The 18,717-nt window shown below is 39.7% G+C and overlaps 1 protein-coding gene across 3 annotated transcripts in view; it reads left to right on the forward strand.

Annotated features, from left to right (window-relative positions):
• Positions 1-18,717, forward strand: part of Lcch3 (Ligand-gated chloride channel homolog 3) — a 157,874-nt gene that overhangs the window by 89,349 nt on the left and 49,808 nt on the right. For all 3 annotated transcript variants that reach the window (XM_070096309.1, XM_070096307.1, XM_070096308.1), the window contains one exon: positions 15,488-15,633. In XM_070096309.1, the coding sequence (XP_069952410.1) occupies positions 15,488-15,633 (146 nt within the window). The remainder of the gene's footprint in view (positions 1-15,487; positions 15,634-18,717) is intronic.

Below are 18,717 nucleotides of genomic sequence, written 5' to 3' on the forward strand. Positions count from 1 at the left end.
CTTCAGAACCCACTGTAACATACTATAAATGAAACATAGCCTTCAGAACCCACTGTAACATACTATAAATGAAACATAGCCTTTAGAACCCACTGTAACATACTATAAATGAAACATAGCCTTCAGAAAACTACTGCAACACACTTTAAATGAAATATGACCTTTAAAAAGCACTGTAACATACTATAAATGAAATATAGCCTTGAAACACCACTGTAACACACTTTAAATAAAACATAACCTTCAAAAACCACTGTTTAATGGCTATGTGACAATATATCCTGTTTTGTTTCCTTCATTTATTCTCTGATTCACCTTGTCTGTCATAGACTAGTCTGAAGACTGGTCCTCTCAAATACCTGTATTCCTTCACGTCATGTATGATTCTTTCATTCTTTCCTTTTATTTCCCTAGACATAATGTCCTTTCGTCACCTTGCTATATTTCTGTGTTCAGTTTTTGAATTCCTTATTTTACACACCCTAGGGAACCCCTCTATGAACTTTTCTCATTAACTCGAAGGACTACGTTTGTTTCCAGGAAGTAGGAACTTCTGTAATCTGAGAGGTGTGCCACTCCTTGTAGGGTCTTCAATGACTGGGGACCCAGCAGCTCACTTTTGGAAGAAAAGGGTTAGAATATTTCCCCTAGCATCTACATTTGCAGTGATTTACTACCAGTGACTTGGAATGAATTATAGATTTGATTTGTGGAATGTGAGTCATTTGCTTTGCTTTGTGATTTATGAAATGTGTCTGTAAATTAGTCTTGATCGTAGCAAGTTGATAATTATATCTCTAACTGCTTACTTTGAAAGGGCACCAACATTATTATTTAATGACCCTCAGAGATACAGACGATCCAAAATTCAAGTTTGATTAACTGGTTTATCTAAATGCCTTCACAAATACTGCCAATCATTCTTCGAAGAAGTAAAGGAGAGTAACTCATGAACCTTCCAAAAGCACTGTGGTATTAGCAAACAGCAACTATGACAACTTCCACTGTATACTACGTTAATTATCACTGGAGACCAGACACCTCTCATGCGTTCTCACATTGCTTAATTTACCACATTAAAGATACGTAACAACAATGTGATATCAAGGCCCTGTCTCATCTCAGATTAATTGGAAGATATTTCCCCTTCTTCCTTACATATTCCGAGCCTCATCTCTCTCGTAAAAATTTAATATTCGCCATCATACTAGAGATTCTACTCATTTGCGGTAACAACGACATCGTTTACCAATCCAGTCATTTGTTTACCGTTTCCGATTCTATAATTAAAACACTCAGCTGTTTTTCCTTACCATAGTCCGGTTCATTCACATCCAAATGCTGCACTGCCACCAGTATTGCAGGAAAGACACACCCTGGGACAATATTTTCCCCTCACTCTAATGTTTGGTAAAGCTGCTCAGAATGACATGTTGCATCGGTGGTAGTCTTCATAACATGCGTTTACGTTTGTGCTAACAGTGAATATACCATTATTAATTTTTACCTTAACTTAAATGAAAAAATGTATCTTTAAACGTATAAGGTAAAATTTTAGAAAGGGCTTAATTTTAAATGAGCTCTTCCTAATTGACCAATATTACCTATTCAGCACGACATATATATATATATATATATATATATATATATATATATATATATATATATATATATATATATATATATATATATGTGTGTGTGTGTGTGTGTGTGTGTGTGTGTGTGTGTGTGTGTGTGAAAGAGTAGTGAAATTCCTAGCGCTTTCGTGACTACTCACATTAGCCATAGTTCCTTGACAATGTGAGTAGTCACGAAAGCGCTTGGAATTTCACTACTCTTTCACAGTGGTTGTTTTTCACATTTTAAAATCACCTGTTTACTGTGATCTTATTGCATATATATATATATATATATATATATATATATATATATATATATATATATATATATATATATATATATATATATATATATATATATAATTATATATATATATATATATATATATATATATATATGGGGTAGTGGAACAGAATTCTTCCTCGGTAAGCTCTGCGTGTTGTAGGAGGCAACTAAAATGCCGGGAGCAAGGGGCTAGTAATCTCTTCTCCGGTATATATTACTAAATGTAAAAGGAGAAACTTTCGTTTTTCCTTTTGGGCCACCCTGCCTCGGTGGGATACGGCCGGTGTGTTGAAAGAAAGAAAGATATATATATATATATATATATATATATATATATATATATATATATATATATATATATATATATATATATATATATGTCGTGCCGAATAGGCAGAACTTGCGATCTTGGCTTAAATAGCAACGCTCATCTATCCATATAAGACAAGTAAAAATTTGTGTATGCAATAATTTCGCCAAAATCATTCTGAACCTAACGAAAAAAATATATTTCACTGCGTTTGTTTAGTATTAAATTATTGTAAACAAATCTAAAATATATTTAGTTGGGTTAGGTTAAAATAAATTGCTCTTGTTATAATAAGGTTAGGTAAGTTTTCTAAGATTCTTTTGTTGCAAAATTAAAAATTTTTACATTATCATTAATGAAAAAAAATATATCTTTAAACGTAAAAGAGAAAATTTCAGAAAGGACTTAATTTTAAATGAGTTCTTGCTAATTGACCAGTTTTACATATTCGGCACGATATATATAATGTCCATAGCTTCCACTTGTCTGAAAGGCAGATGTGTGGAACTTCTTTAACATTCGGAACGAGAAGCCTCGACTTGATCGGGTAATTTGCATGAATTTCCGAAGCCGAAATCTTGATTTCGGATACAGATGAGCCCTTCTGCTGCTCTCGTTAATATGCAATAATCCTTGCTCTTCCCCGAGCTTCCAGGATATTTTTTTTCTCAGGATGGGGAGAAGAGCATCCTGGAGATGATCCTGCATCCATGACTTTAATTACTGCAACTGAAATTCAGGCAGTTATTCTGTGATCCGAACCCTTAAGCGTTACGTTGGTGGAAGGTATCTTGATCTAGGGAATAGGAGTTATCCTTTACCTTCTCGAGTCAGACCTGATTACCTCCACTCCCATTCCCCACAAGCTTCATTACCCTCACTTCGGTCAGTTGACAAGGCTGCTGACACTTCCTTGTTACGTTACCTGTTATCATAACATAACTGTTATGTTAGGGCATTGGCCAAACAGAAGCCAAAAGCAATGTAAATAAATTTATTTAAAAAATGAGAAATACCTGGTCAGTTAGCAAGAACTCATTTAAAATTAAGTCCTTTCTTAAATTTTCTCTTATACATTTAAAGATATATTTTTTTCATTTATATTAATGTAAAAATTAATAATTTTGTACCAAAAGAACCTTAGAAGAGTTACCTAACCTTATTATAATAAGCGCAATTTAATTTAGCCTAGTCCAACTAAATATATTTTAGATAAGTTTGCATTAATTTAATAAGAAACAAACACAATGAAATATGTTTTTTTTTCGATAGGTTTTTGCGAAATTATTGAATACACAAGTTTTAGTTTGCCTTATTCAGCAAGAAGAGCGTTGCTATTTAAGCCAAAATGGCAAGTTTTACCTGTTCGGCACGACACATGTATATATCATTGGTGAAAACATATTAGCTAAGACTTCTAAATCCCATTATATACCCCAGCATTCCTGAACACGATTGCTCCCCATATCCATCCTCTGGGGTGTAGTCACCCCATTCCCATCCTGCGGAAGGTAGTCAATAGATTGCTGAAACACATAAGAGGTACAGGAAATGGACCACAGTATTTGATAGTTAAGCAAGTTACAGTGGAAATGAACTATTTACATGTTTATGATCTTGTTACAGTTGTAATGAGTTGATTATGCAAGACATGAATTCAGTTACCGAAACATTGCAGTTGGAGCAGACCTTGTGAAAAACAACTCTGCTGTCACTTCCAAGCATCAAACTACACTCCAGGCTAAAAACATTTAGTCCCTAACAACACCTGAGTGCAGTATTAAGACGCAACAGTTATAATTTATTTAGACTTAGCAGTGATGTTTAACTCAGCAGTGATATTTATTAAGTTTTGGCAGTGATATTTAAGATATTTAAAATTACTGCTATCCCTCATATCTCACACTCTCACCATGTAACAGTTAAAACATGGCTATCAGAGTGTCAAGGTGTCAGAGTTTTTTTGAACAACACTGGGTGCTTCAGCAGTGGGCGCTACCCTATTGTATGTGATAATTATACAGTGGAATAAAAGCTGATAATGTTTCGCAAACAGTCCATTTATGGAGACAGGGGAGGTAAAAACATGCATCCCCGTCTCGTCAGACAAATAACATTTGCCTTCGGTGGTATCACATTTGTCCGATGTGGAAGTAGGTCATTTGCCTCACCCCTTAAATTTTAAATAAAGGAGGTGTACATGTTTAACTTGACAATTCTTGAATAACAGTCATGAAGTAGTAACGAATTACACTGATGTCTGGATGTTTAACGATCATTTTAGCTATGAGCTTCAGAGTGATGAGATCTGATGCTGAGTCATCATGTTCCAACACTCTCTCATTAGTGTTAAGACACCCAGCATTAACACGTAACTAAGAAATCAGCTATAAAAGTTAATCACAAATTCTATTCAAAAGTGTTACAGAATGTATGCTAATTAATAACCTTACGAAGCCAGCGGGTTAGTGATCGTCTTAGCCACAGCAACGGCTTATTATCCTGTAGCACCTAATCATGTGATAAACTAGTTGACGTGGCTGACACTACGCCAAAAAAATGATCCAGTTGACATGGCTGACGCCTCTCCAACATAATGAGGAAATTGACATGTCTGACACCACGCCCACATAATGAACCAGTTCACATGGATGAATCCATGCTAACGTAATGAAGCATTCGATATGGCTGACACCACGGCCACATAATGAGCCAGTTGTTAAAGCTGACACCACGCCCACACTTTCATAATAACCCTCGTATCTGCTATTGAGAAACTTGGGTGAGAGCTGATGCGTCTGCAAGACTAAAATAGACTTGAGGATTTGGTTCACAACACACACACACACACACACACACACACACACACAAGCCGGGGACATGTAAACAAGAAAGTTAAATGTGAATATGAGTCACAGGTATGAGAGAGAGTACTTTTTAAGTATTCGGGCGTTAAGGAAGAGGAACGATCTGGGTGAGAATGTATTGGAAACAAACTCAATAAAGAGTTTTTAGGATATGTGGACTTAGCTACAAGAGACCAGGAATAGTTTGTGATCTTCAAAATCTCAGAAACATCCTTAATTCTCTGGATGCGAAAACTTGATTTTTTTTTCGAACTAATAAACTTCATTGCAATCTTGTTCATACTTCTCCTGTCCAGGGACGGATCTACTATGAAACTAATGAAGCTTAAACTTCAGGGAACCCTAATCCCGGAGGGACCCCTAACCCCGGAGGGGCTCCAGAAGCGACTTTAGTCCACATAGCTTAAAATTTTTGGGTCTGCTGTATGAGGAAGGGTTGTGAAGGGACCCCCATAACAGTTCAAGCTTCAGGGCCCCAAAAATGCAGGTCCGCCACTGCTCCTGCCACTGATGCTTCCGGCGTCTGCTCAATTTCCTGGTCCTCTTGCCATCTCCAATACACCGGGGAAACTGACCGCTGCCTTACTGAAAAAGAGTTAAGGAATATAGGAAGTAATGATTGCCTTACTGACTCTGACAAAGTCATCCCATTAGCTGGTCCTCTACCAAAACATTCCATCCTTCTAGCTCTCACTGACGGTCCTTATACACAACCTTTAATGGCAAGAATCGTAGTTCCTCTTCTCTTTCTGTTGATGCTTACCTTCCCTAGTACATTGTAATGTTAATTAATATATGAATTTTAAATATTGCATCTCTATGACGAATATACCAATTGGATCAGTCTCTCTCTCTCTCTCTCTCTCTCTCTCTCTCTCTCTCTCTCTCTCTCTCTCTCTCTCTCTCTCTCTCTCTCTCTCTCTATCTATCTATCTATCTATCTATCTATCTCTCTCTCACTGAATCATAAGTGACAATAGCCTGTTTTAATGCAGAATCCGTAATAGTCCTGAAGAAAAATCTCTGTGGTCAGCGGTCAGCGGCCGGACTACATACCACCCAGCATCCTGAGACTGAACGGCTTGATCAGCCATTCGTAGAAACTCCGATAGCACCAAGAATAATATTTATGGAAAGCATAATGTCCTCAAGTAGGTCTATCAGTACAGGAAACCTTCATGACATAACGTTTCTCGCTTTTCAGTCTCGCCCATGAGTGAAATAATGCGTAGTAAATACCTGCCCTGGTATGGAAAACTCAAGGTTCTTCCCAAAGCTGTTTGAATATTGTCTTTTCCTACCACCCCCCTATATTCTACATTCTATGTAGACTTTATTTAATTAAAGACAAAATACATTGACAAAAATACAATAGAAAGTAGATCAACAAAGACAACATCTCAGAGCTATACATCTTGAAGACTTCATCCAGCTCCCCGGCGGTGGGCCGTGTGGCAGAATGCTGCAGGCATTTTCCCTCTGGATTGCAACATTAAGTCTCTGAAAAAGGAAGCTGGCCGCCCTGTGGTTCTTGGTTTCTATAATGAGTTTTTCACCCAGCTCTTTGAGGAACTTTAGAGCACACTTGCCCCCATGCTCTAAGAGTCTCTGACCCTATTGGGATGAAGTTATGGCAAGGTGGAAGGCCTTCATATCTGCGGGTCTTCTCGGTTTTCCTGTGGCTGGTAGCTCCACCCCTTTCATCTACGGAGTATGGCAAGTAGGTGTCTGCCAATGTGGCGGCACACGTGTTGCCCCAGGCAATCTACGTACAATCCTTCCAGGGTAGCATAATGGCTCCATCAGTACGCTTTTGACTTCTGTCAGACCTCAGTACCTGGGGTACCCGTTGAGCTGGGCAACGGGCTTTGGTGAGACTTCTCTTTATGATGTTATTGACCTCCTCATATCTAGCATACTTCCCTTCTGATGTGTGACACGCGAGACCATGAAGTCCAAATTGATCAGCCGTCGCCCTGCCGCAAATACAGCTACGTTCGATGAGTTTAGAGGAGGCTAGGCGAAAAGCAACACCAATCCGAATGGTCCGTGGGGCGAGTCGAGTGCCCAGGAAGGAATTGGGAACAGCTAGAAGGAAATCTCCGGAATGTGGTGCCTTCAGCGCTTTCCTGAAACGTTGGTGAGCATTGTGTTGGCGATTTTTTCCATGATTGGTTTATCCCAGTGGGATTGTATGTGTTCTTTGGGAGTAGCTGGTCTACTGGAAGAGTCTGCAAGGATGTCCCACCGCATGGCTGCTTCAATGAACCTGGGGTCTTGAGCTCCTACTGCGTCTCTCATATGTTTGGGGACAATCTCCTTGACTTAATCACTGGAAGCCAAACACGAAGACAGAAATGCTGGTAAAGCTACCTGAGTTGCTTTGCGCACCCCTATACCTCCCAGTCGCACTGGGAGGGTTGCCTGATCCCATTACTGATCTTTCACTGGCAGATTCAGTGCCTTCTTAAAGACTGATCTCGGAAGTTAGTCATGTTCGTCGAGTGTTGGGTTGTCAAAAGAGGGTGCACACCTCAGGAAGTAGGTGAGTCTCGGCAGAGTAAGGCACCTTGTGAGGAGATACAGGGCATCATGGGCATCAAGATCGCTTATTCTCTCCTCCATTCTCTTCAGGTTATTCAGTTTGTCCTTTAGGACCGTGTCGATGGCCTGATGACCCAGCAGTGCTCCCAAGAGGGTACAGTTGGATGGAGTGGTAATAGAGATTTCAGGGAGGATTGTTCACACAGCTCTGATTATTTCCCGGTTCACTGTGATGATTTCACAATTGGAGGGATTCACCAGGGATTCCAAGATCCGTGTCCAAGTTCTCTAGCAGGGACTCTTCAGTACCTGCCAGAGTGCCATCATCCAGGTACCAGATGCTGAGCTCGCTGCATAGGCTGGAAGTTAGTTCTCTTACTGCCAAGCAGAAGAGAAGTGGATCGAGTGGATCACCTTGCTAAACACCTTCTAATGAGGGAATTTCGTGTTCACCAAACAAAAGAATTGAGGGTTTTCTGTAGCCAGCTGAAATGAAGGAAAAGAGACTGGGGAACCGATTTCGATCGGCAGGCAAGACCGCATCTCTTTTCACCACATTAAAGGCATTTCTGAAGTCGAGTATGACTACGGCCTTTTCTTCTGGTAGGTCCCTGATGTAGGCCTTTGTCGCATTAGCTGCGGCTTCACTTACTTGAGAGACCCCAAAGCGCAGTTGGTGTGGCTGGAGTAAACTGGCAGCTTCTAGGCGAATGTTTCTTATTGCTGCTTTGGCAACGAGACGGCGAAAAGTGTTACCAACAGCAATTGGTTTGATTCCCCCATCCTTCTTCAAAACGCATAATGAGGCTCCAGAACAGAAAGGTTTAATTTCATCTGGGATTCGCCCAGCCAGGCAGTTGTTGGCAAAAGTTGTTAACTCGGTGAGAAGAATTGATGCAGATGCGCCGAGTACTGGATTTACCATCTCTTTGAGGTGTTCTTGTCGAATTCCAGTGTAACCTCCTGCAGATCCTGTTGGAAATGACACTATCGCTTTATAGACTTCTGATTCTGGCAAAATTAATCGTCCAGTGGTGAGGTCTTCCTCAGGGTTGTTGTTAACGACTCTTGTCCCCCTTGTTGGATGCTTGTCTCTTACTGCTTGGGCTGTGGCCTCACCTTTGAGAGCTACAGTGTCGTCACTTGTGATTATTCTGATTGCTCCCACTGTGTTACCTTCAATTTTTTTGCTAGCCTGTTCACGAATTTTCTCGTTTTCGGTGGAATTTTTCCTGGGTCTGCCTCTGTAATTCCTGCGATGATGGGGCAGAGGCACACAATTAACCGTTCTTAGGTAGTTGCGCACTGCCTTGATGACTTATGTGGTTAGCAGTTTCCCTCGTCTTTCAGGAACTGCAAGACAGACATTGTCGAACAGGAGTAGGTTGCGTCATGCCTTAACGCTCTCCCTCTCTCTCTCTCTCTCTCTCTCTCTCTCTCTCTCTCTATATATATATATATATATATATATATATATATATATATATATATATATATATATATATATATATATATATATATATATATATATATATATATGCAAGGAGGGAAGAGTATATGGAGAAAAAGAGAGAGGTTAAGAGAGTGGTGAAGCAATGTAAAAAGAGAGCAAATGAGAGAGTGGGTGAGATGTTATCAACAAATTTTGTTGAAAATAAGAAAAAGTTTTAGAGTGAGATTAACAAGTTAAGGAAGCCTAGAGAACAAATGGATTTGTCAGTTAAAAATAGGAGAGGAGAGTTATTAAATGGAGAGTTAGAGGTATTGGGAAGATGGAGGGAATATTTTGAGGAATTGTTAAATGTTGATGAAGATAGGGAAGCTGTGATTTCTTGTATAGGGCAAGGAGGAATAACATCTTGTAGGAGTGAGGAAGAGCCAGTTGTGAGTGTGGGGGAAGTTCGTGAGGCAGTAGGTAAAATGAAAGGGGTAAGGCAGCCGGGATTGATGGGATAAAGATAGAAATGTTAAAAGCAGGTGGGGATATAGTTTTGGAGTGGTTGGTGCAATTATTTAATAAAAGTATGGATGAGGGTAAGGTACCTAGGGATTGGCAGAGAGCATGCATAGTTCCTTTGTATAAAGGCAAAGGGGACAAAAGAGAGTGCTAAAATTATCGGGGGATAAGTCTGTAGAATATACCTGGTAAAGTGTATGGTAGAGTTATTATTGAAAGAATTAAGAGTAAGACGGAGAATAGGATAGCAGATGAACAAGGAGGCTTTAGGAAAGGTAGGGGGTGTGTGGACCAGGTGTTTACAGTGAAACATATAAGTGAACAGTATTTAGATAAGGCTAAAGAGGTCTTTGTGGCATTTATGGATTTGGAAAAGGCGTATGACAGGGTGGATAGGGGGCAATGTGGCAGATGTTGCAGGTGTATGGTATAGGAGGTAGGTTACTGAAAGCAGTGAAGAGTTTTTACGAGGATAGTGAGGCTCAAGTTAGAGTATGTAGGAAAAAGGGAAATTATTTCCCAGTAAAAGTAGGCCTTAGACAAGGATGTGTGATGTCACCGTGGTTGTTTAATATATTTATAGATGGAGTTGTAAGAGAAGTAAATGCGAGGGTCTTGGCAAGAGGCGTGGAGTTAAAAGATAAAGAATCACACATAAAGTGGGAGTTGTCACAGTTGCTCTTTGCTGATGACACTGTGTTCTTGGGAGATTCTGAAGAGAAGTTGCAGAGATTGGTGGATGAATTTGGTAGGGTATGCAAAAGAAGAAAATTAAAAGTGAATACAGGAAAGAGTAAGGTTATGAGGATAACAAAAAGATTAGGTGATGAAAGATTGGATATCAGATTGGAGGGAGAGAGTATGGAGGAGGTGAATGTATTCAGATATTTGGGAGTGGACGTGTCAGCGGATGGGTCTATGAAAGATGAGGTGAATCATAGAATTGATGAGGGGAAAAGGGTGAGTGGTGCACTTAGGAGTCTGTGGAGACAAAGAACTTTGTCCTTGGAGGCAAAGAGGGGAATGTATGAGAGTCTAGTTTTACCAACGCTCTTATATGGGTGTGAAGCGTGGGTGATGAATGTTGCAGCGAGGAGAAGGCTGGAGGCAGTGGAGATGTCATGTCTGAGGGCAATGTGTGGTGTGAATATAATGCAGAGAATTCGTAGTTTGGAAGTTAGGAGGAGGTGCAGGATTACCAAAACTGTTGTCCAGAGGGCTGAGGAAGGGTTGTTGAGGTGGTTCGGACATGTAGAGAGAATGGAGCGAAACAGAATGACTTCAAGAGTGTATCAGTCTGTAGTGGAAGGAAGGCGGGGTAGGGGTCGGCCTAGGATAGGTTGGAAGGAGGGGGTAAAGGAGGTTTTGTGTGCGAGGGGCTTGGACTTCCAGCAGGCATGCGTGAGCGTGTTTGATAGGAGTGAATGGAGACAAATGGTTTTTAATATTTGACGTGCTGTTGGAGTGTGAGCAAAGTAACATTTATGAAGGGGTTCAGGGAAACCGGCAGGCCGGACTTGAGTCCTGGAGATGGGAAGTACAGTGCCTGCACTCTGAAGGAGGGGTGTTAATGTTGCAGTTTAAAAACTGTAGTGTAAAGCACCCTTCTGGCAAGACAGTGATGGAGTGAATGATGGTGAAAGTTTTTCTTTTTCGGGCCACCCTGCCTTGGTGGGAATCGGCCAGTGTGATAATAATAATAATATATATATGTATATTGCCGTAGTGTCTTTAAACTTTCAAAAAAATGTGTGTGTGTGTGTGTGTGTGTGTGTGTGTGTAACCATATATTTCGTAACTTTCAATTTTTTTTAAAGGCCTACAGAAGAATTTGTAAAAAAACAGTAGAGCAAATTTATACAAACGAAGAATGTGCACCGTTGCATTTTACATATAAACAGAATGACGAAAAAGAATGTTGTGTGGGGAGGGATAGTGTAGATCCCCGGTATTCCTCGAGGGAGGTGCAGCGATGCTCTTGAAGGGCTCTGTATCCGAGGATTTAGAGCTACCTTCCTCTTCCTCGAATCAAGCCTGATTATCTCTGTTCTCCAAGAGCTTAATTATCCCTACTGGCGCAGGTAGTCCTGGTTACAAAATTAACCTAATTTGCCCGAAATGCTCTGCATAACCAGGGGCTTTCTATATAGTATATCACTGATGTCAGCTATGGTCTGTATACGTTGTTGTAGAAATAAAGATTATTATTATTATTATTATTATTATTATTATTATTATTATTATTATTATTATTATATTATTATTATTATTATTATTATTATTATTATTATTATTATTATTATTTTATTATTATTATTATTATTATTATTATTATTATTATTATTATTATTATTATTATTATATTATTATTATTATTATTATTATTATTATTATTATTATCACTCAAGTCTTTCCTACCCTCAGTTCAGTTGACGGGAGTGGATTCACCTTTCCTTAATAACTTAAAGTTCTGTGCGTCAGTATAAATATTCTTCTGGGGATGAACGTTATGAGTTGTAGAAAAAAAAGAGCCGGGGCTAAACTCAGCAGCAGAGCATTGTACGGCAGATGAAGTAGAGCTGAGTTTGTTGACAGTTGTCTGTTGAGGATTTCTTGGTGAAGTAGAGTTTGGCGTTTGGCAGAATCAAGGGAAAAAAATAAACAATTGTTCTCTCAGTTGGTGTTTACTCGCTGTTTTTCTGCATAGTATGGTTAAGCAAGGTGTTTTATGCATGGTGTTTTTTTTACAAGCTCTGTGTTTTTTTTTCTTTTCTTCCATAGTGTTCTTCCCAGTAATTTCAAACTGTGTTGTACGCACGTTGTTTTAACGAAACATGTTTTATCCACATGGAGATTAAAATACTGCGGCTATTAAGTTAGCAACGGAGCATAACACAAAACCAAAACACAATTCCAGTAGAGGAACTTTCAATAAAATCGACGATTTTACTTAGTCAACCACCGTGTAAATATTTTTCCAGCGACAAGAATCTTAATGAAAGATTTTTTTTCCAGCGACAAGAACCTTAATGAAAGAATTTTTTCCAGCGACAAGAATCTTAATGAAAGATTTTTTTTCCAGCGACAAGAACCTTAATGAAAGATTTTTTTTCCAGCGACAAGAACCTTAATGAAAGAATTTTTTCTAGTGACAAGAATCTTAATGAAAGAATTTTTTCTAGTGACAAGAATCTTAATGAAAGAATTTTTTCCAGCGACAAGAACCTCAACGAAAGATTTTTTTTCCAGCGACAAGAACCTTAATGAAAGATTTTTTTCTAGCGACAAGAACCTTAATGAAAGATTTTTTTCCAGTGACAAGAACCTTAATGAAAGAAATTTTTCCAGCGACAAGAACCTTAATGAAAGAATTTACCAATACCTGTCAAGATTCCAAACTAGTTATGGATTTTGGTGTTGTTTGTGTGTCTTCTAACTAGTTACTAAACAAATAAAATGGTAACTTATAAGGCGTTTGTATGTAACCATAGATAAACGATGTGTTATGTGCATGTGTTGTGGTTCTAACACAAGTAGCAGATGTTTTGCAAGTGTTTCTTTGGCTAGTACTGCAGCAGCATTCTGTGTTGAGTGAATTTGTGTTGTGGAAGATTTCAAGATTGAGTTCCGGCGAACAGCTGGTGTATAAGGTAATCAAGCGGACAGGTGGTGTATAAGGTAATCAAGCGGACAGCTGGTGTATAAGGTAAATAAAGCGGACAGCTGGTGTATAAGGTAAATAAAGCGGACAGCTGGTGTATAAGGTAAATAAAGCGGACAGCTGGTGTATAAGGTAAATTAAGCGGACAGCTGGTGTATAAGGTAAATTAAGCGGACAGCTGGTGTATAAGGTAAATTAAGCGGACAGCTGGTGTATAAGGTAAATTAAGCGGACAGCTGGTGTATAAGTCAAATAGAGCGGACAGCTGGTGTATAAGGTAAATTAAGCGGACAGCTGGTGTATAAGGTAAATTAAGCGGACAGCTGGTGTATAAGTCAAATAGAGCGGACAGCTGGTGTGTAAATACAAAAAGAACGCTTGAAAGCACTTGACTTGTACTCGTTGGAACGCAGGAGGGAGAGATATATCATAATCTACACTTGGAAAATCTTGGAAGGAATGGTCCCAAATCTGCACACAGAAATCACTCCCTACGAAAGTAAAAGACTGGGCAGGCGATGCAAAATGCCGCCAATAAAAAGTAGGGGCGCCATTGGTACACTAAGAGAAAACACCATAAGTGTCCGGGGCCCAAAACTGTTCAACAGCCTCCCATCAAGCATTAGGGGAATTGCCAATAAACCCCTGGCTGCCTTCAAGAGAGAGCTGGACAGATACCTAAAGTCAGTGCCGGATCAGCCGGGCTGTGGCTCGTACGTTGGACTGCGTGCGGCCAGCAGTAACAGTATAGTTGATCAGGCCCTGATCCATCGGGAGGCCTGGTCATGGACCGGGCCGCGGGGGCGTTGATCCCCGGAATAACCTCCAGGTAACCAGGTAAGAGGCGAATGGAGTGAAAAAAAGAGGCAGACACAGAGCACGTTTCTACTGGGACAGAGTTTCGCTCTTCGAAACTAACGTGTTTTGGATAGAAACGAAGAGAAGGATGTGAGAAACAAGTCAGCATCACGAGACGGTGATAATAGCCTCATTTATAAATTCCTGAAATATGATTTATTAACAGTACGTGTTGTATTTTGTAATTGTCTGAAACAATGGAAGCTCGATCCTCCTTACGGGGACCGATCCCCTTATATGACGAGAGTCGGGAGTCTGACCACCAATAAATGCTTGAGGGAAAATATATTGAATAACATTTTTATTGAGGTAGATTACGCTTTTGTCTAATGAGTTAATATAAAGCGTCTATTATTATTATTATTATTATTATTATTATTGTTATTATTATTATTATCATCATCATCATCATCACAACGTTAATCTCCAAAGAAAGGTATTTCAACATCTTTCCACATTTACCAGTGTTTTCAAACACACACCTTAACCAAAATTTAAATATACTTCATCAGTGTACATCTTGGCACAGTTGTACCAGATTTTAAGTCGATCAAATTTTCTTTAGATTTATACATCGTTTTAAAAAAAAAGAGTGGCAAATTTTCACGACCTTGGAAAAACTGGGATTTAGTTTTCCGTTCCTTTGCTACAGCGCTTAATTATCCAATCTCGATTTTTTACGGTAATGAAGATACAAGCTAAGAAATACTATCCTGTTTCAGCTCAGTTACAGGTTAAGCTCTTTGATCCAGCCTCAGCTCACTTACAGGCCAATAGGAGTCATCTTTAGCTCGTTGTAAGACTAAGAGCTGCTGTTCTGCCTCTGCTCCTTCACAGATCAAGAGAAAATATTCTGCCTCTGCTCATTACAAGGCAAAAGTTGTTATCGTACCTCAGTTCGTATCAAAGTTCAGCCTTATCTAGGATATAATACCATCCTGTTGATGCTTTCACAATAATGGGCTCAAATGTGTGTACCTATTTACCGCTCGCTGAGTAAAGGTAACAAAGGAAACTTGCCTATACCTCTCGACTTGCCTGGAATTGAACCTGAGTTGTTTGGTTGTGAACCAAGAAGCCGTCACGTTACTGCGACCCACGTATTCTCTTACCTCCCTTCAGGAAGACCACCATCACATTTTAAATTGTGTCAGCTTTTTTCCTTACGATTTTAAAATGAAGTGCAACCAACTTATCACAAAACTGTAGCTACTTTCTTGAATCAAATTTGATTGTCTCTTGTTCCAGAGGAGCTCAGTTGACCCTTTCAGGCTTCCTTATATGGTTTCCTTATATGATTTCCCTGTAAATGCAATTCAGTAATCTAGCTCTCAGGTTTGTGTCTTTATAATGCTGTGACAGGTTATTTCCTTCTATGTTTGCAGGATTACACCATCACCATGTACCTCAACCAGTACTGGAAGGACGAGAGACTGGCCTTCAGTTCCAGCGACGAGCTTCTCACCCTTCCAGGAGACTTCGCCGAGAAGATATGGGTTCCAGACACCTTCTTTGCAAATGATAAGAGCAGGTAATGTGACCCCAGTGTGACAGGAGAAGTAAACTAGAGTGTAACCTTGGCTGACTGTTAACACCAGGGACATAAGTGTTGACCAGTAACTTAGAATGTGGTATGACCTACACACGCACACACACACACACACACACACACACACACACACACACACACACACACACACACACACACACACACACACACACACACACACATATCTCTGACTGACACACAACACTGAACTGTTGCAAATGAACATCGTTAAAACTGAGTTTTTCCAGTATTCTAGTGGGAAGCTTCAATCAGCCGTCCGTCTACATGCACATGACTCGTAAATGCTATGTGTGACACACACGTCGTACGTTCTTTATTCCATTGCTTATCCTCCTCTCTTTTCCACCTCCATTCCCTTGCTTGTCCGATGTCCTCAGACTAATCCACGACCTATTACCTCTAACTGCCCCTCTCTCGTTCTCTTCTCACCCACTCTCACCTCTTCCTCTACTTTCTTTCTCCTCCTCCTCTGACTCTACATCTGCATCGTCAGCCTTCCTGCTCATCTCTACTAATTCACCCGAGGAGCACGACACTGGGAAGGAGGCGCTGCGGGAGGTTGGCTCGCGGCGCTAACGCAATTAATTATCATCAGACTGCCCTTGTTGTGACTCTCCCAGGGCAGGAAGCCTGACTGACTGGGCCAGAGTCTGTCTCGCTCTTATCCGACCGAAGCTGGAGTCTTAATCATTCCTTGCGCTGGAGGACCCACACAGGTTTTTAGCATATGGCTCGGAGCTCCTACATTTGCCATGGACCTCTGGGTTTTCATTCCCCCTTGTGGGCGGGCAGGGTATATACATCGAAAGATGTGTATCTCTCAATGCATATACAGTACACTGAGAGCTTACCCTGATCCCTGCTTTAGGGACTGACTTGCAGCGTTTCTCATCCTGTGAGCCGCAGCTCACCGCTTGTGAGCTGTGAGACTGTGAACATGAGACACCTACACGCACAAAGCATTGAAGGACACATATCTCCATTGCAAAAACCGGTAGTGACGATACGAAGTAAGGCGAAACATGTGCTAACTGCCTCCAAGACTCTCCTTTTCCAGAAGCAGAATTTTCAGTCCCTCCATAACTCTACACACTGTTAAACAGTACATCACCCTGTATTACCCAGCACCATTGATCTCATATTATGTAGCGACTGTAGTCCGTTGTTAGATAAATATGAGTTAATCTGTAAATCACGTGTAATTAATAAAATGTTTAATTTTAAGAAATGAAGAAAAATATCTAATGATTACATAAATGTCGACGGGTTTGTATACTGATCTGTACCGCCTGTCGATATTTTCCCTTTTGTATTTATTCTGAGGCGTATATCTGATGCGTATGCTTTATAGCATCAGCGTATATTCACTTAAAGGAGATATAGCAGTAGGTATTCAACTTGTTATACTATATTTAGGTATAATGTATTCAAATATAATTGGCAATATTTTATTAAACTCTGTAAAAGTCTTTCAGGTGTTTATGACTGGTGGGACACAGGTTAGATACAGCCTTCATGACCGTGTAGTTAATGGGGCGTTGAATCTAAAAAAAACAGCCAACCCGGCAATTTTTAAACGATGTGTCGCTCAGGATTGAGTTTCATGAAGTTTGATTCTTAGCGAAACATCGTTTACAATAAATACTTATCCTTATACCCACCTTCTGTAATAATTTCAGCCTTAGGTAAATCAGGAAAATGCTACAGCTTTTTCAGTAGTCAGGAAAAAAGTTACCTGTCATGAAAATTGCCATAAATTGAAAAATGAAGATTTAAACTATAAACAAAACTGGATAAAATGTATAGAGAACGAAAACTCAAAGCATTGAAACATTTAAATATAATACAAACTAAAAGGTACAGACTTTCAGATGGCCTTGATGCTCAAGAAGAAAAAGGCAAGACGTGTATCTGGCCTCTGAGTCTTCCAGAGGAGCTTATCCCTTAGGAAATACACAGTAACCTTTAAAGTGGTATGACGTACAGAAAAAAGTACCTGTAAACAACAAGAATTAGCGGATATTATATTATTGTTATTATTATTATTATTATTATTATTATTATTATTATTATTATTATTATTATTATTATTATTATTATTATTATTATTATTATTATTATTAAGCGCTAAACCAGGTTATACATCTCTGGAATGTTCTTGTATCTAACCAACTAACCCTGATGGCAGCACACTCCAACAGATGTATACAGAAAGTCTCTAGAAACGTCAGATGAATGCTGCAGTTGACTTTTCACTCTGCAGAGACATATCACTCAGAGTTCATCAATCTCTTTCCAACCTCAATACCCAAGCGTAACGGCTTGACAGAGCTCCTGGAGAGCAAAACCTCGCTACAATAAAATGTCACATTAGTTGCACTTGTGTTCTTTTACTTAGCACCCAAGCCTCCTCTGCAGCTTACCAGAAGACAGCTGCAGATGATTCAGAGACAGAGGTTGCCTGCTGATCAAACGATGAGCCTCAGTCCTTGAGAACGAAACGAAAAGAAGGGCGGGGATTGAAATGCCTCAAATCTTTGCTATAAACACTAACAGTTACGTTTAAGATTACATAGGTCAAAATATCACAAAGATCAGGTTCACTGCTAGATTACTTTACATTGTCCGGAGAGAAGCTGAAGGAGAGGCGCTCCCTCCAATAGCGTCTAAACAGACACCAGGTGAAGGTAATGTACTAACAAGACATAACACCAAACCCAATAACGGAAGATCCAGGAGACGCCTGTAACTACAAACAAGACCAACAGATGGCGCTAACTATGCTTACCCTGGTACTGTCAGTTAGTGTCTGTCCTGCTGGAAATCTGAAATCTGGAAAAAATTAAAAGAACACCATTCATACCATTCATTAGATGCTTCCCTCGCAATATCACGCATAATAATAGTTATTTAATTCAGTGGCTTTCTTGAGCTTATAGAAAGAATGTTACGCAAATTCTCCGGTATTACGTTGGTTGTGCAATGCACACAACTGTAGTTCGGGCGTATGGGACAGAAGTATTTTGGTAAATAATCCTAACCTAA

The sequence above is a fragment of the Cherax quadricarinatus genome, chromosome 53 (assembly GCF_038502225.1).
Source record: "Cherax quadricarinatus isolate ZL_2023a chromosome 53, ASM3850222v1, whole genome shotgun sequence".
In the NCBI taxonomy this organism is placed as follows: domain Eukaryota; kingdom Metazoa; phylum Arthropoda; class Malacostraca; order Decapoda; family Parastacidae; genus Cherax; species Cherax quadricarinatus.